The sequence below is a fragment of the Schistocerca cancellata genome, chromosome 12 (genome assembly GCF_023864275.1).
Source record: "Schistocerca cancellata isolate TAMUIC-IGC-003103 chromosome 12, iqSchCanc2.1, whole genome shotgun sequence".
Lineage (NCBI taxonomy): Eukaryota > Metazoa > Arthropoda > Insecta > Orthoptera > Acrididae > Schistocerca > Schistocerca cancellata.
The window spans coordinates 19052552-19077690 of NC_064637.1; the positions used below are offsets into that span (position 1 = coordinate 19052552).

General features: G+C 43.0%; 1 protein-coding gene across 1 annotated transcript in view; it reads right to left on the reverse strand.

Moving 5' to 3' along the window:
* The window catches only part of LOC126109837 (chondroadherin-like protein), a 222495-nt gene that overhangs the window by 95108 nt on the left and 102248 nt on the right, over positions 1 to 25139 (reverse strand). Inside the window, exons 8-10 of the mRNA XM_049914896.1 lie at positions 12545 to 12845; positions 7316 to 7442; positions 5551 to 5758 (exon numbers count right to left, since the gene is read on the reverse strand). Coding sequence (XP_049770853.1) covers positions 5551 to 5758; positions 7316 to 7442; positions 12545 to 12845 — 636 coding nt within the window. The remainder of the gene's footprint in view (positions 1 to 5550; positions 5759 to 7315; positions 7443 to 12544; positions 12846 to 25139) is intronic.

Sequence of the window (25139 nt, forward strand, 5' to 3'; positions counted from 1 at the left end):
ACGCATTTTATGCAGCACATTATGGGAAATTCCTACAGATAGGAAAATGTGGCTTTAGCTATGGTTCCTCTTCTCTTATAATATAGAGGACGTCTGGAGCTGTCAGGAACTTCTCCTATAATGCCTCAAATTTCACCTTGGAAATGGGGAACCAAAAGTTGAGTTTAATTGCCTCCTGGGAAGGAATAACATTTGAACTCTGTGCAGCTCCAAAGTAGACCATACTTGGTATTTTAAGCTACCACAAAGCTGAAAGTGGCTGCCAAAAGCATTGTGCACAAATTCAGAACAACAGCCTAGAAACGCTGCACAAAAACTGGCACACTGCAACTGTGAATACACTATTAGTAATATAGTTTGTGCCCATCAGATATTATTGTCCTGTACAGGGGTTCTCTTTACTATCTTTGTGAAGGTAATCGTATACAAAGGTAGTGGAAATTACTGGACAGGAAATATCAATCAAACTAGAGCTAAAATTATGGAAATTGCACAAGTGGCAATGATGCTACTACAACAATACAACTGGTTGCGTGCAGAGTATAAGGCATACTTTCAGATGTCAAGGAGAGGATGTCTGTGAGCCACGCAAATCCATCTGGAAGCATGATGCACTGACAGAGAGGTGACTGAATATTTATAGGATAAAGAAACATCTGTTTGATTTCCTCTTTCATTCCTTATCCCTACAACATGTTTTTGTACTACACTCTAATGGGGGGTGGGGAGTGGGGGGCGAATGCACCATGAAGGAACAATCTGAATGGTACAGAAATCAGTAGATGTTATCTACACGTACAGACAAACAAATAATTACAATTTCAGAAAAATTTGATGATTTATTCTAGAGAAGCTGCCTCACAAATTGATAAAGTCAATGACATATCGGTCCACCCCCACCCTTTATGCAAGCAGTTATTCAGCTCGGCATTGATTGATCAAGTTGTTACATATTCTTCTGAGAGACATTGTGCCAAAGTATATCCAATTGGCATGTTATATTGCAAAAATCCCAAGGTGGGTGGAGGGCCCTGTCCCTAATGCTCCAAAAGTTCTTAATTGAGGACAGATCTGGCAACCTTGCTGGTCAGGGCAGGATTTGGCAAGCACGAACACAAGCAGTGAAAACTATTGTTATGTGTGGGTGCACGTTATCTTGCCGAAATGTAAGCTTTTGGAACATCTACAGACACGTTTTCTCTGGTCTTCTGGGCTCTTTTTGAGGTGGGACTCGTCACTGAAGACCGTTCTACTCCAGTCGAGGAGATTTCAGGCCCAGGTGACAGCGGCCTAATGCGGTGGTCAGCAGTGGGATACCAACCTGACAGTCACCCGCCACACTGCCTGAAAACTGAGAGTAATAGTTTGGAGTGCCATTTTATTTCATAGCAGGGTCCCCGTAGGTATTATCCACAGCAGCCTTCCAGCAAAGTGATACGTCAGCAATATATGCCCCATTTTGTTTTCCTTCATACCAAACCATCCAGAAAGGTAATGCCCGCCCGCACTCAGTGAGAGTTCCTACTGCTCGTCTTTGTGCTTACCAAGTGTTACCTCGGCCAGCAAGGCCGCCGGATCTCTACCCAGTTGAGAACATTTGGAGCATTACATGCAGCGCCCTCCAATCGGCTCGGGATCCTGACGATCTAATGTGCCAGTTGGACAGAATTGGGCATAAGAACATATAACAACTCTGTAAACCAGTGCCAAGGTAAATAACTGAATAGCTGCTTCGATAAGTGGCAGAGGTGGACCAAAGAATTATTGACTTGCTCAATTTATGAACCTCTTTCTCTTGAATAAATTATTCATTTTTTCTGAAATTGTAATCATCGTTTACCACTCCTCCTCATCCTTTTCCTATTAATAAATTCAAGTGTCCCACCACAATATCATTTTCGTCTCTCTTAAGTAGCAAATAAATTCTTTTATCTCACCATAGATTCTTTCAATTTCTTCACCATCTGAAAAGTACTTGTACGGTTGCAGTGGGTTCTGGCTTTGTTTCTATCTTGGCTATGATAATCCATTCACTGCACTGTTGAAAGAAGCTTACCCATACTCCTACTTTCTAATTAATTACTATACCTACTGCTCCATTATCTCTATTGGATTACGTATTTACAACCTAGTAATCGTGATGAAGCAAGCTGGGATATTTTTACTTCCTCTCTTGTTTTTACATCTGCTTCCTTAAATTTGTTTTTCTCACTTTTAACTAATTACCATTAACATACGTGAGTATGTTGGCCCTCAGATTTAAAGAATATAACAGTAGATCTAATTTTGTGCTTAGTATTATGTATGTAATTGATTTTCTAATTTATTTTGAGTATTCCTAGTTAGTATCTTTTGTTACAGAGTGAAATCAGTAATTATTTTGTAACTTAAATTCTATTGTTGAGATATAAACAAATATAAATTCTGTACTAATTATAAACATTTGGAGGAACAACTAACAGTATTCTTTAAATATTTATTTGGCTCTATTCCAAAATATTTTAGCAAAGCCAGCTCTTAATTAATACCAAAGTAATTAACAGTTTTGTCAAAAGTATTGTTTGCATAACTATATAACGTATTTACTCGAATCTAAGCCGCACTTTTTTTCCGGTTTTTGTAATCCAAAAAACCGCCTGCGGCTTAGAATCGAGTGCAAAGTAAGCGGAAGTTCTGAAAAATGTTGGTAGGTGCCGCCACAACTAACTTCTGCCGTCGAATATATGTAGCGATTCATATGCATGCTTTTCAGGCACAAAGATAAATACTGGCGCCAAAACCTCTGCGTCAGTAAATAAATAAAAAAAAACGATGGAAGACGAAATTTTTTCTCCGCCCCTAGTTTCGACCACTGCATTTTCATACATTATCCAACGAAGTAAATACAAATTCCGTATTGTTAGTCTTCGAATGTAGCAACATTTCAATGTACTGTACTACGAAAATCCGACTGGCAAGACTGTTTGGGATGTTTGTCAATATGGCCAACTCTACGTTCTGAATTTTTTATACCTATGAGAAGAGATGGTTACTAATAGGAACTTTTATGAATTGTGAATCACATGCAGTATTCTCTTCACCATAAGAATAATACGTATATAAACATTTTGCCATGTATTCTTTCGTGTTTGCTGCTATCTCATTTAAATCCTGTCCGCTTAATAAACTACGAAACTAGAGACAACAGCAAACGCCGAAGAATATACATATCATTTCATGTTTATATTCGTATTATTCTTATGCCTAATGGTGATAGTCAGAAATGAAGCACGTCAATTGACTAGATTTTTAAATCTAAGATGACTAATTTCTGTGCAGTATGTTATGTACTAAAGAGACGTCTGCAAAGATTTTCAAACAGAAAAATTTTCGCTAAACTCTCGTTCAGAACATCTTCTATCATACGCAGTCTATTATTTGGTTCTTGTTGATCGTCAAAGAAAGCAGCAGTGTTAGTAACAACAAATAGCAGTCTCTTGCCATTGTTTCGCTAATGAGACGATTTCTCTCTTTTTCTTTTTTTAATTGTAAGCGGCGGTAGTGCGCACAAAAGCAAGCCACGCCGCGAGCGGCGACAGGCCGTAAACACTGATTATCAGAATGCGATAAACAGTGCATGACACAGTACAGTAATGCATTTTCAGCTTAGAGTGACGTAAACACCTATAACAAAGAGAACGGCACTTATAAGATCAAAGAAAAATAAGCAATCGATCCAAACCAGACGAAGCACGTGAAAAAGGAAGGGTACCCGTATAATTATGGACGGAGCGCCTGACGCATAGCTATGGCTACCTGGTAAAGCCTAACTGCTTAGCTTACTAAGCGAACCAAACTACTGTAGCTGTATCGTCATTCATTCGACCTAAATTGTGTCTCATATTACAATGGACCAACTTTGTTTCGATTTGGAGGTGCGGCCTAAAACTTTACTCTCCCCTTGAATTTCGAGTCTCATATTTCAGGTGCGGCTTAGATTCGGGAAATTTTTTTTCCCTTGATTTCGAGTCTCATTTTTCAGGTGCGGCTTAGATTCGAGTGCGGCTTAGATTCGAGTAAATACGGTATGTTAATTTCATGATTTAAACAAATAATTTGGCCTAACTCTCGCAGTAGAAGAAACTGTTAAAAAGAAGCAATTTTTCGATGTATTCAGTTAATTTAATGAGTTAAGTTTTAATTGTAATATCTGAAAAATTAAACTTTGAACAATGTGCGGTTTCAGTGCCTATTATTGTGAGGATACGTAAGGGCCCAATTTTTGGTCCCGAGACAGTCAGTCACGGCTGAGTTTCGGACGAGGAACCTGTATTGGTTAGATCAACAGCAATGCATCCGTGAAATAAGTGTAACACAATTAGGCTGTGTGTTAAAACAATGACAGTGTCTGTCCCATACATACCTTGTTATACTTCAAGAACTGTGTGGTTAGGATTTTACTGCTCGTAGATGTTCAATAGTAGTAAATTATTGTAGCAGTATGCGGATGTTCGGCTGCAAACTATTAATGAGGGTTATCGAAAGTTAAAAAATTGTACACTGGCCTTATTAAATGTGTATATGGGGGGATGTGAACAGTGATAGTAAGCAACTGTGAAACGCAAATGTGCACCTATTGGCTACATCATTTAAAGTACTCTGTGTTTGACTTCCACCCCCCCCCCCCCCCATTTTTCAGCCAGTATAGCAACGCAGTATGTCGACACCGAGCAGAACAAACGAAGAAAAAAAAAGCAAGCAAACATCGCATTATCATTGGACCGAAAGTGTCATTCTTCCAGATGGACAGCACTTTGCCAATTACCACTATATCTAGCTTCAACCTACCTATTTTACATATTTTAGTATACTTACCTGATTAAAAGTGAGGGGTCACTGTGGTGTTATCATGAGAGAGAGAGGAGAGGGAGAGAGGGAGAGAGAGAGAGAGAGTGAGAGAGAGAGAGACCTTATGCTGGGGCAGGGCTGTAGATGCTGAGTGACATTTTAAGTCCTGTGCAGAATGTGTCTAGACAAGGAACAGGAAGAAAGGGACAGACTTTACCTTCACCTGGAGACCGAGAGTTGGCAGATGGGATAGGTCTATAGTGGCAGTGATCCAATGTAACTGAGCCTCCGGGTAGACAGACCTCGACTGGTCACAATAGAAGGACAATTGTGGTCTCACCTTCAGATTGATAGTGATCAGATAAGGACAGAGCTCCAGTAGTACCCGAGTGATGTCGTTTCCCTCGGCACGGACTGAGCGCTGAGGGAGAGAATGTGTGAGAGCGAGGTCAAACCAGAGCCGAGTAGTTCCGTGCAGTGGACACATCGAGGTGTGAACTAGTGAGGGTGGGAGGTAGTGAGCTCTTACCGTGAAACAGTCCACACGTTGGGATAGCACTCCAGCAGCATGGAGATCTAGAACTGGTACAGCAGGAAACGCAGAGAATGTGGCCTACCACTGAGATTCGTGGTCCTCGAGATGGGACACACCTTCGGTAGCACTAGAGTGAACGTATGGACAGGGACGAGAAAGAGAAGAGAGACACCGATCTGCGTTCTTACCTTGAGACTGACGGTCCGCAGGTTGGGACAGGTCTCGAGCAGTGCCGGAGTGACGTGCTTGAGCCCCACGGAGGACAGGTCGAGCACCTGCAGCTGGTGCAAGCTGCGCAGCGCGCTGCCCCCGAGTGCCGGCCCCAGCTGGGGGTTGGAGCTGAGGTTGAGGTGCAGCAGCGACGTCAGGTTGGACAGGGGTGGCACCTCCGTCAGCCTGTCGACATACGTGCAACACGCCTGTCAACAGCACGTCGAAATAGACTCTGCCGGTACCATTAGAGGGGTCCGACCTGTAGACCCTTCCCGACAGAACTATTAAGCGTGCGAAAATGAATCAGTATGCACCAAATTGAGAAAATGAGAAGAAAATGCAGAAAGTTCACCCTTGCTGCAATGAGACTACACATGTACGATTCTGGAGTACGGTAGTAGGTGATACAGATGTAATCAATCGTGCAAAATGATACCGCTTTTGCCCTGTAAATAATTTGTGACACCAGTAATGTATATTTTCTCAATGTGAATTCACTGACTTATTTTGACGTTTGGGTCCTATAATTTAATGCTTATGCATCTTCCATTTATGTTTTCTTTGGCTAGTAGTAGTAGAAGTAGTAGTAGTAGTAGTAGTAGTAATACAAGAACAGAGTCAGTTGTGAGCTGTGATGGAGAGAAGCTGAAATGTAATGTGTTTCTGATGTATAGTTGTGGGATGTATTCTTAATGTTTCGTAAGCGTGGAAAAACTGATCTGTAGTAATTCAAATGTTAATAATACATGCTAAGTGACTCAAACTGGTTTGATTTCAAAGAAGTTACATTTTGTAGCTGTTTACATCATTTTGATGACATGTGGGAAATTCAGTATTGAAGGAAGAAATTTTGCCACAATAGTGACAGCAGCAACAAGATTAACATATTGTTCTTGAACACTTTAAGATCCTGGGAACCTAGCACTGATATCATACCCTGTTTAGTTTCCACAGCAATGAGCAACTAGTACAGCAGCAACAACTATTGCGTCGAATAAAAATATGTGTGCTGTTCTCAAATAACAACTCTGCATGATTTCCAGTGTTATCAAAAATCGTTCTGGGTTCCATACCCTACAGTTGGCTTTAACCAAGTCTAACTATGCTTTCATTAAAAAACATAATTAATAATATTTCAATTGTAGGCAGGACAGGGTTCCATTAGGTGTCTATTCCTGTATGTCCAAGACACTCATACTTTTTCATGATAGAGATCAGATATCCACTAACATCAGAGAAAATTGCTAGAAGGACACATGTAAGTGAAATAAATTTTACACTCTACCAGTACAAGTATTTTCCTGTGGGGTGAGTGTCTTACCCCTCTGCCCTGCTTATGATTACTGACTGACTTCTCTCTGACATGCCTGGTTCTTATATCACCTCTGAGCTACCACAACGCCACGTGATTAAGAATGTTGTGTCTCAAGGCCTATAATGTTTCTGTTGCGGCACACGAAGCTGTCAAACTTTATCGAAACAAAGATAATTCTCCCTAGTTACGGTTGCAGTAACGTTATACGGTGACACGAGGATGATACAATGTACACTTACTGCCGGTCACCAGCTCGTGATACCTTTACTTTGCCTAAGAGTACACCACATCCTGTCGCCTCCAGCTCAGCTGACCACATACTTACGTCGTCCACCCACATCGTACCTGTCTCAGTTTGTCCAGCCACGACAGTGGCAACTAGTTCGGACGAGAGACTGTAGAGCTGACTAGAGGCAGACACCCACCTGTTGGCGGAGATGTCCAGCAGCCTAAGCTGCGGCAGGTGCAGCGGGCCCTGCAGTGCCGACAGCCGGTTGTCCGACAGGCGCAGCCGCGACAGTGTCGCCCCCACGCCTGACAGCGCCGCGCCCCCTGTTGTAGAAAATGACAAACAGGTAGATGTGTTTAACTTCTCACGGTTGGGATTCACAGTCATATAATATTTCTTAAAAGACATCATAGGCACCATTGACCGTATAAAATATTTATTGTTACTATTGCAATTTCAGCCTTATGGCCATTTTCAAGTAAACTGCAAAAGTTACCTAAACACAAAAATACAAAAGTGAAGCACAGAGTGCATATACATAATTAAGCAAACATTTCATGAAGAAAGTAGCTCAATTATAAAAATTGGAGGTAAATGTACATTACGTACATTCTGTCAGAATATAAAACTATCTGACACGAGTACATGCCGTTGTCAAAATGCAGCCTTTTGAATGTGAGAGTCCCACAAGATCCGATGAGTACGACACTTATTACATTGTAATATGTTGTTAAATATATACTGAACTGTCGATATTACCATTGTTCTAATAATCTATCACACATACAAGTTCAGGTGCACTGACAACATGTGGAGCTAAGTCATTTGGCGCAAAAATACATTTACTAAAGATACTGCCTGTGCACGTAGCAAAGATAGTGCACACCAAGGATACAACTTATAAGCTTTATATCAGAAAGTCTTTTCATCTGTCGACTTCGTACAGCTTACTAAATAGTGCTATGATTGTAATGGGCAGTAGGATAGGATGGAAGATAATACATGTGTTATTTGTTAATAAGCTCTCACATTGACTTAAGTGCTCGTAAATGAGATGAAGACAGAGCTCTGATATATAATACTTGGTATGCGTATAAATTTTACGAATATGAATGGCATAAAACGCTCGCCAGCAATCCAATTCACTGTGTAGCACCACAAATTCCAACAAAACATCACAGTACCTCTGCACAAATATAGGATGCATCCTTCAACCTGGCTCTATTATAGCAAACAGGACTAAGTAAATATGTTTAAAATGTTTTCAGTAAGTGTCTAAAATAACTGTACAGTTCTATGAATAGCTGTTGAAGTAGATGTATACAATAAATCACATTCTTCAGATACAATGAAATATGGAGGCTACATTTCATTTATAAAACATACGAAAATAAAATACTTTGGACTATGCTTTTCTTCCCTCATTACAGTCCATAAACTTTTCTTTGCAGTAAAATACACCAGGATTATTGGTAAAATTTGTTACTTATGATTTAAGATAAAACTGATCAGATACATCACATCTCTTATTTTATGTATTTTCAGATCACCAATTTTTATGATTTAAGACAAAACTGGTCAGATACATCACATCTCTTATTTTATGTATTTTAAGATCACCAATTTTTATGTGATGTATCTGACCGGTTTTGTCTTAAATCATAAGTAACAAATTTTACCAGTAATCCTGGTGTATTTTACTGCAAAGAAAAGTTTATGGACTATAACGAGGGAAGAAAAGCATACTCCAATGTATTTTATTTTTGTATGTTTTATAAATTAAATGTAGCCTCAACATTTCATTGTATCTGAAGAATGTGATTTATTGTATCCATCTGCTTCAACAGAAATTCATAGATCTGTACAGTTATTTTAGACACTTACTGAAAACATTTTAAACAATTTTGATGGAATAGTATACATATTTACTTAGTCCTGTTTGCTATAATAGAGCCAGGTTGAAGGATGCATCCTATATTTGTGCAGAGGTACTGTGATGTTTTGTTGGAATTTGTGGTGCTACACAGTGAATTGGATTGCTGGCGAGCGTTTTATGCCATTCATATTCGTAAAATTTATACGCATACCAAGTATTATATATCAGAGCTCTGTCTTCATCTCATTTACGAGCACTTAAGTCAATGTGAGAGCTTATTAACAAATAACACATGTATTATCCTCCATCCTATCCTACTGCCCATTACAATCATAGCACTATTTAGTAAGCTGTACAAAGTCGACAGATGAAAAGACTTTCTGATATAAAGCTTATAAGTTGTATCCTTGGTGTGCACTATCTTTGCTACGTGCACAGGCAGTATCTTTAGTAAATGTATTTTTGCGCCAACTGACTTAGCTCCACATGTTGTCAGTGCACCTGAACTTGTATGTGTGATAGATTATTAGAACAATGGTAACATCGACAGTTCAGTATATATTTAACAACATATTACGATGTAATTAGTGTCGTACTCATCGGATCTTGTGGGACTCTCACATTCAAAAGGCTGCATTTTGACGACGGCATGTACTCGTGTCAGATAGTTTTATATTCTGACAGAATGTAAGTAATGTATATTTATCTCCAATTTTTATAATTGAGCTACTTTCTTAATGAAATGTTTGCTTAATTATGTATATGCACTCTATGCTTCAGTTTTGTATCTTTGTGTTTAGGTAACTTTTGCAGTTTACTTGAAATGGCCATAAGGCCAAAATTGCAATAGTAACAATAAATATTTTATACAGTCAACGGTGTCTACAATGTCTTTTAAGAATAAAGGTATATGTGTGTCTGTCTGCCACCTCACTCACCTCAGAGCCCTCAGGATGGGTTCACCAGTACATTGCAAAGTGTCCAGTGCTCTCTTGAATAAGGAATGTTGCACTGTGCTGCCTGTGTTCTCCATAGATTTTCCTTTGTCTCCGTAAATTGCCTCAAGATGGTACTACCAAGTTAGATGTCTCTTACATGTTTCCAATTTCAGTTCACGATTACAGAGCAAGTGGTAATTCACTGAACTTGTAGTCCAGACTTAGGCTACACTAGGCTTTCCTGAACGTGGCAAATGCCAGGGTGGTTCCTTTAAAAGAACATGGTCAATTTCTGTCCTCATTCTTTTCAACCTGAGCTTGTTTTCCACCTGTAATCACCTCATTGTTACCATGACATTAAACTGTAAATGTGTGTATCTATTAGCAAGTAAACTTCCAGACAACACTTGTAAAAACTACTTCTGCACTTTCTTTGACACGGAAACACCACCAGCAAATCAATTTCCGGGTAGTTCCTCAGGTTCCAAAAGTAGCTTATGGAAGTTAGTAGAAACATTTTCTTATGTCTTACTGCAATTACATGGAAAACTTGCCAGTTGCCTGAAGTTTTTTTCCAACTTGAAGTTCTGTGTGTTCAGTACCAGTACAAAAATGCCTTTGTCAAGAAATAGGGAATACTTGTGGAGCAGTGAGATAGTGTAATCGTTAATTCAGAAAGTGAAGTGGTTTACTGTATTGTTGAACAGGAAACACACAGAAAATAGTGGCAGATTTTGAGACAACAGATGCTGAAGTATCCAAACAGAACTCACAAATTGCAGATGCAGTATGAACAACAAATTAATAAAGCCTTTCTTGAAAATTTAAATATGTATCCATTTCTCCACCTAAACACTAGTTTTTTTCTTCATTTTTTTTTCATAATTTTTCTTTAATAACAACAGTTACACGGTAATGGTGGCACATGCTCCGATTTTTAAGCATGACATTGTAAACTTCCAATAGCCTATCTCATCACGTGACTCTAATAGAAACACTTGCGTGACAAGTACTTGCAGTGAGTTCTTGAAGTATACTTGTCTGAGGGACTTTGTTGCAATTCAAGTACCTCAGCAAGTGGAAACAGAAAAAATGTGCAGAAGTTACTTGCTAGTAAACACAAGCCTTAATCTTATGTCCTCGTTTCACAGCTGTGTGAGTATGTCGTGTAACATAGACAGGCTAGCTTCACCCACCCCTCACAAAACACCAGTGCTGTGTCTCAGCAGTGGAAGCAGACAATGACCCATTTCCATAAACCATGCCACAAGTTAAATTACAAATCTCAGCTGTTATGTATCTCTTATTACAAAAATATTACAAAAAAGGTGGCACAGTAGGAATGCACTGGACTCAAAAATTTTCTTCTGACAGCAAAATGTCGCAGGCTACAAGACGAAGATTGTGCAGTACTTCATAATAGTCAATGTTGACATACTTCGGAGATGTTGTTGTTGTGGTCTTCAGTCCAGAGACTGGTTTGATGCAGCTCTCCATGCTACCCTCCCTGTGCAAGCTTCTTTATCTCCCAGTACTTACTGCAACCTACATCCTTCTGAATGTGCTTAGTGTATTGATCTCTTGGTCTCCCTCTGTGATTTTTACCCTCCACACTGCCCTCCAATACTAAATTTGTGATCCCTTGATGCCTCAGAACATGTCCTACCAACCGGTCCCTTCTTCTTGTCAAGTTGTGCCACAAACTCCTCTTCTCCCCAATTCTATTCAATGCCTCTTCATTAGTTATGTGATCTACCCATCTAACCTTCAGCATTCTTCAGAGATGCCATATTGAATTTTGCTATATTTCATTGTTTTCATATTATAACCTGCATGTCATGTGGTATGCTGTTTCAAGCCAACAGAATATTGAAGGTTTCTCACAGAAACGTCACTCTTGGTACAATTTGCTGTAATTAAATGCCATTTATTGGCACATAGACAGTAAAAGCCTTCAGGAGATTCCAAGATGAAAGACGCAGTAGCATAAATATTTTTTTGTGCATCTCTGTATTTGTGAATGATTCTAGAACTTTCTTATTAATGTAACAGAAGTACATTCCGCAATATTTGATGAAATTTACATATAAGAGTGCTCTTTCTAACGAGAGTGAATTTGTTCAAGTTTGTAACTTCAGTCTGATGAACAAACGTAAGATGAAATGGCTTGCTTGTCACAAATCTTTAGTGATTTTTTCTTGTTTTTTTGGGTGACTGTGGGGGGCGGGGGGGGGGGGGGGGGGGGGCGTCGTAATTACTGAGGGTGTGCAGCTGAAGAGTACAGTTTAAACTGCTGCTGCAAGTAAAATGACCAGCAATGAAGTCATACTCTTCCTCGTTGCAAATATCTGGCTGTTTATTTCTGAATTCGTCGCAATTTCCGAGGATCCTCTCACACACACCTTATCTACTCACACCACCATTCACAATTACTTTTGCGCAATTTCAGTTATAAAGTGCAAACAGTCGTGATGTCGTGCTCATCCAAAGCAGTCCACAGTTACCAAGTACTGCACTATCTTCGTAATAAAGCCTCTGACGAATTTTGCTGTCAGCAGACGGTCATTCAGACCTGCAGCGTCGCATCACACAGCCAGAGCTGGCTACCGACCTTGGAGGGCACCGGCGAGTAGGTTGCCGCTGAGGTCGACGGCGGCGAGGTGTTCGCAGCCGGCAAAAACGGCAGCCGGCAGCTCCCTGACGAGGTTCCTGGCCAGGGAGAGCGCCTCGAGTCGCGGGCAGAGCGGCCGCAGGATGTCCGCCGACAGTGCCGCCACGCGGTTGAAACCCAGCTGCAGGTGCGACAGCCGCGGCAGGCGCGACAGCGCTGCGGCCGGTAGTAACAGCACGTTGTTGTCCAGCAGAGAGAGGCGCGACAGCGCCGGCAGCCCCTCGAACGTACCGTCCTCCACCTGCGACAGTCCGAGCTCTGCTGCACTCGCTCTCCTGTATTCTGCCGGTGAATACTGCCATCGTGTGTCAGAAGACGGCACCCACACGAAAAAGGAGGTTAATGAAGACTTGAGAGCCATGTTAGATCTGCTCCTGTTCAGTAGCTACTCCACAGTATCTAAGAAGGAAAGCAGCTGTTGTAAAAGTGTACAAGTGCATCAATTCTTACAAGGGAACCTCCCGATTGCACCCCCTTCAGATTTAGTTATAAGTTGGCACAGTGGATAGGCCTTGAAAAACTGAACACAGATCAATCGAGAAAACAGGAAGAAGTTGTGTGGAACTATGAAAAAAATACGCAAATTATACAAACTGAGTAGTCCATGTGTAAGATACGCAACATCAAGGATAATGTGAGCTCAGGAGCACCGTGGTCCTGTGGTTAGCGTGAGCAGCTGCAGAACGAGAGGTCCTCGGTTCAAGTCTTCCCTCGAGTGAAAAGTTTACTTTCTTTATTTTCGCAAAGTTATGATGTGTCCGTTTGTTCATTGATGCCTCAGTTCACTGTAATAAGTTTAGTGCCTGTGTTTTGCGACCGCACTGCAAAACCGTGTGATTAGTAGACGAAAGGATGTGCCTCTCCAATGGGAACCGAAAACATTTGATCGCAAGGTCATAGGTCAACCGATTCCTCCACAGGAAAACACGTCTGATATATTCTATACAACACTGGTGACGGCATGTGCGTCACATGACAGGAATATGTTGTCGACCCACCTAACTTGTACACTTGGCGAATGGGTAAAAAGATTCTTCTACCTTGCCCAATTTAGGTTTTCTTGTGGATGTGATAATCACTCCCAAAAAAGTGATGAAAACATAAGAGTTTGTCACATAAACTGCAACAAATGAATGCAACAGTTTTGCAGTCGCACAGTTTTCCCTGTGCTCTGTCAAAACATATGTTTTTAATGTTTTCAAAGTTTTCCGTTTAGATGTAGCATCCCCGTACTACGTCGCAGTTCCTCACATTGGATGGACGGACGGACAGATAACAATTGTCTGAAAATAAAAAATTAAACTTTTCACTCAAGAGAAGACTTGAACCAAGGACCTCTTGTTCTGCAGCTGCACACGCTAACCTCAGGACCACAGTGCTCGAGCTCACACTACCCTTGATGTTGCCTATCTTGCGCATGGACTACTCAGTTTGTATATTTTGCTAATTTTTTTCATAGTTCCACACAACTTCTTCCTGTTTTCTTGATTGATCTGTGTTCAGTTTTTCAAGGCCTATCCACTGTGCCAACTTATAACTAAATCTGAGGGGGTTGCGATGGGGAGGTTCCCTTATTAGAATAAGGTCCACCAACAACTCATCTCAAAACATGCTAACCACCCTGGTTTGGTTCAGAAAATATCAGTTCTGTCAAAGTGACCTAAGTCTGGTGACAACACTGGAATAAACACCTACCCATCAATGCTCAGCTGGTTCAAGTTCCAGCAAAGAAGATTCATGGGTCACAACTATTGCGCCAGACCTAGTTGCAGCTGAACTGCATTATGATTGGTCAAGGGTGCAAGAAAAGCAAAAATGTTGTTAGCTATAAACTTTCTCCTTATTTTGTGGGAGGTCGCAGAGAGAAAAAGCTTCAAACGGGTTTGAAACTACGTTTGATGTGCAGATACTGACAAGGCTGAGTCCCACCAAGCCATCTGTTGAAGACGTCTCGGCTGCGTAACACTGACATGAATTCTATACAGAAGGGTACAAAGCCGACCTGATGCAAGATCAGTTTGGGTTCCAGAGAAATATAGAAACATGCAGAGTAATATTGCTCCCATGACTTATCTTAGAAGATAAGCAAACCTTCATTTCTAGCATTTCTAGATTCAGAGAAAGTTTTTGAAAACACAGGGAGCCAAAGGTTACATACTACTGGTACAGAAACGGGACTGCAGTTTTAGGTCATAGATCTTGAAAAGGAAGCAGTGGTTGAGAAGTGAGTGAGTGAGACAGGGTTGTAGCTTATTCCTGATATTATTCTTGGGAGAAAGAGCACTCTTATATGTAAATTTCAACAAATATTGCGGAACGTACTTCTGTCACATTGAGCAACCAGTAATGGACACCGAGGAGAAATTTGAAGAATGGATGACAGTCCATGGAGAAGAGATAAAAACTTTGAGGTTTGCCAGTGACGGTGTAATTCTGCCAAAGACAATAAAGGGCTAAGAAGGGTAGTTGAGTGGAATAGGCAGTGTCCTGAAAGGAGGATATAAGATAAAAATCTACAAAAGCAAAACAAAGATAATGGAATGTAGTTCAATAAAATCAGGTGATGCTGAGGGAATTAGATTAGGAAATGAGACACTAAAAATAGTGGATGAGTTCTGGCATTAGTTCAGCAAAACAGTGTACGGCTGCTGAGGTAGAGACAATTTAAAATGCAGACCGGCAATACCAAGCAAAGCATTTCTGAAAAAGAGGAGTTTGTTAATATCTAATATAAATAAAAATATTAGGGAGTCTTTCCTGAAAGTATTTGTTTGGATTGTAGCAAAATGTTGACAAACTGTTCAGGCAAGAAGAGAATTGAAGCTTTTGAAATATGGTGCTATAGAAGAATGATGAAGATTATATGGATAAATCACATAACTAATGAGGAGATGCTGAAATGAACTGGAGAGAAAAGCAATTTATGGGAAAACTTGATTGAAAAAAGGGATTGGTTGATAGGACACATTCTGAGATATCAAGGGACACCAGTTTAGTACTGGAGGGAAGTGGGGGGAGGGGGGGGGGTAAAAATCATAGGCAGAGACCGAGAGATGAATACAGTAAGCAACTGAGAAGCATGTAGGTTACAGTAGTTATTCGAAGACGGAGAGGCTAGCACAGGATACAGGAGCATAGAGAACTGCATCAAATCAGACTTTGTACTGAAGACCACAACAAAAAATAACAACAACTTTTGTCTTAAGATTCTTAACAAAACAGTACTCTCTTAAATTACTACTGCATGTTCTAAATGCCTGTAGCTGTTATACTGATAAATTAGTTCTGCCTCTCAGAAACCATTTCACGTTACTTATTATGCTATTTGAAAGCAGAAAATTCTTTATGTATCTTGTGCTAGTTGCCGTGATTGTTAAATATGTAAACTCAGCTATACTGCATACAAATCAGTTAGTTTCTGCAGGTGAAATTTAAAGCCAATGACAAAATATTTCAAAACAATGAAAAGATCCTTAATGTGTACTCCTCAAAAACTGCAGAACAAAACACAGAGTAATGCAACAGTTCTCTGACGCGAAATAACTGTAATGACTGATCAGGTTGGCATCATGGTGGGAACCATTGAGCACAGCATAGTCGTGCCACTCTTCCACTAGGTGTACATTGGCCAACCCTCCATCAGTAAACTCGTTCATAGCACTGCTGTGTATCGCTGTTAACGCACAACTAACGCTGCAGGACAGAACTGAATGCAAGTTTGAGGGTGAGGAGCAAAGTATGATTTACTGTTGTCTAGAGTGAGTGGAACAAGTTTGTTTTGAAACAAGACACACACCACATACTGCAAATATTTGTAATATTGTTCATATACAACGAGGTGAAAAAGTCACGGGAGACCTCCTAATACAGTTTCAGACCTCCTCCTGCTCGGTGTAGAGAAGCAACTCGACGTGGCACGGATTTGACAGTTTGCTGGATCTGTGCATGAACTGCCATCTCAATTATGTCACATAGTGTTCCATGGGATTCACAATCAGGTGATCTGTGTGCCAAAACCATTTGTTCAAATTGTCCAGAATGTTCTTCAAACCAACTGAACACAAGTTTAGTCTGGTGACATGGCACACTGTCAACCTGTAAAAATTCCATCGTCGTTTGGGAACGTGCGGTCCAGGAATGGCCGCAAATGGTCTCCGAGTAGCTGAACATAACAATTTCCCATCAATTATCAGTTCGGTTGGACCAGAGGACCCGGTGCATTCTGTGTAAACACAGCTGACACCATTATGGCGCCACCAGTAGCTTGCCCGCCCGGTTGGCCGTGCGGTGTAATGCACGGCTTTCTGGGCGGGAAGGAGCGCCTGGTCCCCGACACAAATCCACCCGGCAGATTTGCGTCGAGGTCTGGTGAACCGGCCAGTCTGTGGATGGTTTTTAGGCAGTTTTCCATCTGCCCCAGTGAATGCGGGCCGGTTTCCCTTATTCCGCCTCAGTTGCACTATGTCGGCGATTTCTGGCCAAACAAGTTCCCCACATACGCGTACGCCACCATTACTCTACCGTCAAACATAGGGGTAACACTAAAATGTAGACTTTCATGGCCGGAAATATGAGCAAATGGATGGCGTGGCTATGGGAAGCCCCCTAAGTCCCGTAATTGCAAACTTCTTTATGGAGAAATTCGAAGAACAGGTCTTAGGTACTGCCAGCAAGAAACCAAATGTAAGGTTACGATATGTGGATGACACGTTTGTGTTGTGGAGACATGGTAGGGAGGAAGTAAGCCGGTTCCACGAACATCTGAAGAGTATAAACTCAAGAATTTAGTTTACAATGGAGGAGGAGGTAGACGGCAAACTACATTTCCTCAATGTGCTTGTGTTTAGAAATGAAAATGGTAGTTTGGGCCACTCAGTGTACCGCAAACCCATGCACACGGACCGTTATTTGCACCGGGATTCAAACCACCACCCACAACAGAAGCGGGCTGTTATCAAGACGTTAGTGGACAGAGCTAGAAATATTTGTGAACCTGAGTTGGTCGACGCTGAGATGGAACATCTCCACAATGCACTAACGAAGAACGGATATTCGCCCGCCGAAATAAAACGTGCGTTGAGGCAGCCATGCAGAAATCATATTGACGTACAGGCTACTGCAAAATCTAAGGTTTTCCTGCTGTTTGTTAAAAATGTAACGGAAAGAATAGGGAGGATCTTGACGAAGCGGAATATTACCATAATTTACAAGCCCACCAGGAAGATACAGGAATACCTTAGGCCTGCCAAGGACGCTCGCAAACCATTGGAAAAATCTGGAGTGTATAGGATCCCATGCAGCTGTGGTGATGTTTATGTGGGTACCACTAAAAGAACTGTTTCTAAAGGTTTGGAAGAGCACAAGGGAAATTGTAGAAGAGGAGAAACGGAACAATCAGCTGTTGTGGAGCATGCTTTCCAGCCAGGGAACCACAATATTTGTTTCGAGGAGACGCAAGTACTAGAGGCCACGAGCGGATATTACGAAAGGCTCTACAGGGAGGCAATCGAAATCGCTAAACACCCAAATAATTTCAACCGAAAGGAGGAGGGCGTCAAATTAAATGGTATATGGATGCCGGTGTTACAGAAGATGTGTACCACTCATCCACTACTGGCTGAGGGCAACGGCGATCGACGGCGACAGACAGCGGCCAATTGCACTGACGTTTTCAAAACACGTGACGTCACGCCGCGGCGCGGGGGCGCGCGGACACGGAATTTAGCGGCAGTCAGTAGCGAGCCAGTGTGTGTGTGTTGGACCTTCCATCGAGCTACGGACCCCCTTGAAGATGTCTTCTCCCACAGTCGGAGACGAAACGTTGGGAATCACCACAGAATTCATCAACCAACCACGGCATAACAGCCCGGATAATTATAATGGACATAGGGGTTAGACTCTTCTGTTGTGAGACGTTCCCTGGGTGGTCCACCAGGGGCCGAACCGCACAATAACCCCGTGTTCGGTGTGGGGCGGCGGAGGGGTGAAGTGGACTGCAGTAGCCGTCGTGGGGTTGTGGACCACTGCGGCTGCGGCGGGGACGGAGCCTCTCCGTCGTTTCTAGGTCTTCAGTTAACATACAATACAATACAGTAGCTTGCACAATTCCTTGTGACAACTTGGTTCCATGGCTTCGTGGGGTCTGCTCCACACTCTAATCTTATCGACAGCTCTTACCAACTGGAACTGGAACTCATCTCACCAGGCCACCGTTTCTCAGAGTCCAACTGACACAGTCACGAGCCCAGGTGAGGCACCACAGGCAATATTGTGCTGTCAGCAAAGGTACTCGTGTCGGGGCACTCGCGTCGGTCCTCTGCTGCCACAGTCCATTAATGCCACATTTCCCTGCACTGTCCTAACGGATGAGTTCATCGTTCATCCCACATTGATTTTAGCAGTTATTTCACAGCGTTGCTCATCTGTTAGCACTGACAACTGTACACAAACACCACCACTCTCAATTGTCGTGTGAAGGCCGTCAGCCACTGCTTTTCGTGTGGTGAGAGGTAATGCCTGAAATCTGGTATTCTTGCCCCACTCTCGACACTCTGGATCTCAGAATATTGATTTCTCTGACAACTTCCGAAATGAAAGACCACACATTTCTAGCTTCAACTACCATTCTGCATTCAAATCTATTAATTCCCATTGTGTGCCCATAATCACATTGAAAACCGAAACTTCCCGGCAGATTAAAACTGTGTGCCCGACCGAGACTCGAACTCGGGACCTTTGTGTTTCGCAGGCAAGTCCTCTACCAACTGAGCTACCCAAGCACGACTCACGCCCCATCCTCACAGCCTTACTTCTGCCAGTATCTCATCTCCTACCTTCCAAACTTCACAGAAGCTCTCCTGCGAACCCTGCAGTACTAGCACTCCTGAAAGAAAGGATATTGCTGCAGAGTGAAAATCTCATTCTGGAAACATCCCCCAGGCTGTGGCTAAGCCATGTGTCCGCAATATCCTTTCTTTCAGGAGTGCTAGTTCTGCAAGGTTTGCAGGAGAGCTTCTGTGAAGTTTGGAAGGTAGGAGACGAGATACTGGCAGAAGTAAGGCTGTGAGGATGGGGCGTGAGTTGTGCTTGGGTAGCTCAGTTGGTAGAGCATTTGACTGCGAAAGGCAAAGGTCCCGAGTTCGAGTCTCGGTCTGACACACAGTTTTAATCTGCCACGAAGTTTCATATCAGTGCACACTCTGCTGCAGAGTGAAAATCTCATTCTGGAAACATTGAAAACCATTTAACATGAATTACCTCAGCATGAATGGCAGTTCTGCCAATGCATTACCCTGTTATGTGAGGTGTATGTGATGCTGCTGACAACTGTATCTTTGGCACATCGCTATCCCGTGGCTTTTGTCACTTCAGTCTACATTGGTTGGATAAAAAGCAGAGAAAATACAGTAAAATGCATACCAGACTTTATTGACAGTTGTTCACCATACCTTCAATACAGTTGCCCTGCACCTCAATTTCCTTCTCCCACAGACATGGAAGTTGTACTTTGTCAGTGTATCTGACTGTCGATATCTCACAATGAACATCCTACAGCACGGGGGATATCTTCTCACATTGTAGGTCATGCCACAAAGAGGTTCCTTCATTTTGATGAACAGGTCATAAACGGACAGACTCGTATCGGGTGAATATGGGCATGTTCCAGTATCTCCCACCCTCGTGTACGCACGGGCTCCTGCTTGAGGTCGACTGTGTCACATCGTGCGTTGTCACAAAGGATGATGGGAAGCGGTGCCAGAAGTAAACACTGTTGTGCATTCCGACCACATACTATGCCAATCTTCATCCGTGCACGTGGTTTAGGTTTCCGAAACATAGGGTGCTCGAACTGGCCTCCTGCACTTTCAAACAGCATACTGCAACTGACTCAAACACAGCCATCGCCACTCACTGCACTATTTCAGCTGAACTTCCGCTATCTACTGCTATAGTGGGCAAGCCATATGATGCACATCCTTCATATTACAGCAGTGTTGCCACTACTTTTTATCTGACCTGTGTTTCACTGCGCTATGGGTAAAAAGATAATAGGTATAAGAAATCAAACATAGTGCATGGCTACAAAGTCTTTTGCGACATATTTCTTGAATAAAAATTGGCTCTCCTACGTACAGGCTTGCAAAACACTTAACTAAATTGTTGGCGCCTATAGTTGGTCACTACCTACATCCAATTAAGAATTGAAAAATGTTTGTTGATATCATAAAACAGATGAAGATAGGCCCAAATGATATCATTGTCAGCCTCGATGTGGTTTCTCTGTTCACCAAAGCACCTGTGGATGACACATTACAACTGTCGGCTGCTCCTTTTTCCTCAGAAATTTTGAAGTTGTTCCGGCATAACTTGACGACCACTTACTTTTTATACAGTGCAAATTATTACGAAATGACGGATGGAATAGCCAAGGGTTTGCGACTATCACCAACAATAGCGAATTTTTTCATGGAGGATTTTGAAAAATGAGCGTTGAGCAGTGCTCGCTCACCTATGCCCATCATGCTTCTACAGATACATCGACGACCCTTTTTTAATCTGGCCACATGGCAGTGACACACTGCAGTAGTTCGTCGAACATTTGAATGGTGTACATTCAAACGTAAAATTTACAATGGAGGTAGAGAAGGAAGGGAGGTTACTTTTTTTAGATGTGTCGTTGGAGCGAAAACCGGATGGACGACCGGGCCATTCTGTGTACAGGAAGCCAACGCATACAGACTTATATCTGCATAGCCACAGCTTCCACCATCCGTCTCAGAATAGAGCTGTGCTGAATAGTTTAGTACCCAGAACCAGGACTATTTACGACAAGGACCACCTCGGTCGCGAGATTAACCATTTGATGACTGTTTTCAAGAGGAATGGTTATTCTGCCGGTGAAATTAAATCGGTATTGTCCACGAAAGTAAGACACAATGCCGTCCATAAACAAGAAGAGGACCGACACATAGCGCGGCTTCCATTTTGCGGATCAACAACGAGCAAGATAGACAGAGTTCTAAAGAGGCAGGGAATAAAACCAGTTTTCCGACCACCTAGGAAAATTAAGGAAATGTTGAGACCAGTCAAAGATAGTGTCGGCTTAAGGGTGCCGGGAATTTATAGTATTCCTTGCAAATGTGGGAAGAATTACGTGGGCCAGTCAGTAAGAACCGTTGCCGACCGTTGCACCGAGCACCATCGCCCCCTGAAATACAGGTATTTGGAAAAATCAGCGGTGGCTGAGCATAGCCTGCTTAACAAGCATAAGACTTTATTTGAAGAAACGAAAGTAATAGCCCACGCATCGAATTACTGGGACTCCGTGATCCAGGAAGCAGTAAAAATTAGAGTCAGTGATAATAACTTTAACTGAGACAATGGCTATGCACTTAGCAACACCTGGAAGAGTGCACTGGATAAAGTAATCGCAGAGGAAAACTTCCCGCACTTTACCTTCCGACTCAAGAGATGGCACTGCAAGCAACGCGGGATAGAAACTACAGCTATGGAAGTAGAGGGCACCACTTCACTACACGCCGTATCGCTGTTGCTATGACGTATTCTAGCCAATCAGAAGCCGTCCTTTACATATAAAAGTGGGAGCCTCACTAGTTTACGACTTCCTTAAACCTGGCAAACCGCCATCCGCCGTCTCCTCCTACCGTCCCATCAGCCTTACCTCGGTCTTCAGCAAGGTCCTGGAATCTATCCTCACCCGATGCATCCACCAGCATCTCCGCCAGCACTGCCTCCTTCCCGTTACCCAGTGTGGCTTTCGGCCGTCCTTCTCCTCCGACGATCTTCTCCTTCACCTCACTCATCTCCTTTCCGAACAGCTCAATTCCCGTCGCTCCGCAATCTTCCTCTCCCTTGACCTCGAACGCGCTTATGATCGCGTATGGCATTCCGGTCTCCTCTTCAAGCTCCAAACCTTCGCCCTTCCCATTAACTACATCCGTCTGATCGGCTCCTTTCTCTCCCGCCGTCCTTCCTATGTCACCATCCATAACACGGATTCCTACACCTTTTTCCCCTCCGCCGGTGTGCCCCAAGGCTCCGTCCTCTCCCCCGTTCTGTACCTTTTGTACACGGCGGACATGCTGCCGCCGTCACCCCCCGTCCACCTTCTCCAGTTTGCCGATGACACCGCCTTCGTTGCCCTTGCCCCCACCCTGCAACGCTCCCAACACCTTCTCCAATCCCATCTTGACCGGTTCACCGCTTGGTGCAACCAGTGGTTGCTCAAGGTCAATCCTTCCAAAACCCAGGCGATCATTGTAGGCAAAACCACCCCTTCCTTCCCCCTCCTTGATTTCTATCTCACCGTCTATAGCCGTCCTATCGCCCTCACTCCTACCCTTAAGTACCTTGGCATCACCCTCGACCGTCGCCTCTCCTGGACTCCCCACCTCCAGACAGTCCAAGCCAAGGCACGCTCCTGACTCAGTCTCCTCAAGCTCATCTCCGACCGTACGTGGGGTCTGGACCCCTCCACAATCCTCCACACCTATAAATCCCTCATCCGCCCTATCCTTTGTTACACCCATCCAGCCTGGATCTCTGCCCCCCCTACCTTTTATAAATCCCTCCAAATCCTTGAACGCCATGCTCTCTGCCTCGCCTATCGCATCCGTCTCCCCTCCCCCATGTGGCTCCTGTATGATCTCATCCCCTTCCCCCACCTCCTCCTATTCCTTGAAAGGATACAGATCCTGTACACCTCCCGTAAACTTGATCCTCCTCACCCGCTCGTCTCCCCGATCCTCTCCCACCCCCGCCCGCTGCCGCGCCTGTATTCCCACGTCCCACCCAGTCTCCATCTCTCCACCCTCCTTACCCTCTCCCAAGGTGGCTTCCGCCAGCTCCCCCTCCCTGATGATGTCCTCCTCCCCTCCATCTACCCCTCCTATGAACTTTGACCTTCCCCCCCACCTCCTGTGTCCTTTCCTTTAGGCAACCTCCCTCCCTCCCTTCCCTTCCCTTCTCTTTCCTCTCCCCCCTTCCTCCTCCCCTCTTCCCCCCGGGCTTCCCCTCCCCCTTCCTCCCTCCCCCTCTCTCCTCTGCCCATGGAATCTCTTCTCTCTCATTCCCCTCCTCCTCCTCCTCCTCCTCCACTCTTGGCAGGTCCCCGGACTCGTACACGCTCAGTGGACTTTCACGCGCCGGAGATCATCGCCATCTGTGTGTCGTGTGTGTGCCTCGATTTGTGTTTAGTGTTCTGTCCCCGTCACGCATCAACTGTTCACATGTGCCGTCGCCGTCATCCGTGTTCTGTGCGCCGTGTCACCAAGTGTTTCCTGTTTTTTCGTGTCCAGCGTGAACGGCTTCATGTTTCTTGTTTTTTGTATCTCCTTTTTTTTTTTGCCCGCCGTTTTTACTGTATTGTCTGTATCACCTATATGTCTTGTTATTGTTCCACTTAAGGCTGAAGAGCAGCGTACTATGCTGCTGACAGCCCGCCTGTATGAGGTGATGAAAATTACAATAAAGAAAAAAAAAAATAGTTTACGACAATCAGTTTTAGCCCTGACAATGACCATGGAGGTAGTGGTCGAAAGCTTGGAGTTTTATCCTGAATTGACGCGTCATGTACACTGAGAGATTTTTATTCAAACATAGTGCAATTACTCTGTAATGATCAAGCAGAGACTTCGGGCCCCTTATGTCAAAATATTCAGAAAATATCCCTGAACAACCTCTGAAATGCTGTCAGCGGAGTTGTGCCTTGTAGTGTATATCCGGGTATGCTACCTAGTTGGAACACAGCAGTTGCCTTTGAAACAAAATTCTTCTATTGCACCTTTCTCTCACTTAAAGATGTTCATAATCAGTTTTGATTTGTTTAAAAAGAAATGAAAACAGAAACAATAAAATTCTAGAAAATGAATTTAACAAACAGATTCTCCTTTTCACAATTACAGCAGTTCATTACATTACATAGCACCTCATCAAAGTATAGCTAAAGAGGCCAAGAAAGATGTTGCCAGTGTATGTACTCGCACTCTGAATGGTGTAACTGATGTCTACAGTTAACTACGTAGCAGTATAATTCGTGTAACTCTTAAATCACAAATATAAATACAATTTTGACATAGTCAAACTGATGCGAGAAATACACTATCGGATCAAAAGCATCTGGACACACTATGTGATGTGGACCTGACCACAAAAGGTGGATACGCCAGCATAAAAGGAGGGGGGGAGTGTTGTGTAGTCAGTAGAGAAGCTGTAACAGGAGAACAGGTTAGCCTAGAGCACTCAGTGACTTCAAACCTTGACCAATCATTGAATGTCACCTGAGTAATAAATTTACTAGGGATATTTCAAACTTTCCAAAGCTGCAAAAGTAGACTGTTGGTCATGTGATTGCGAAATGGAAACACAAAGGAACAATCAGCTAAACTGATACCGGGTGGATGTTGCATACTGACAGACAGGGACTGTCAAGCACTGAGGAGAGTGGTTGTAAAAAACAAAAAATCACACGAAATTAGTGGAAAGAACATACGTGAGTTCCATAGTGCTACCAGCA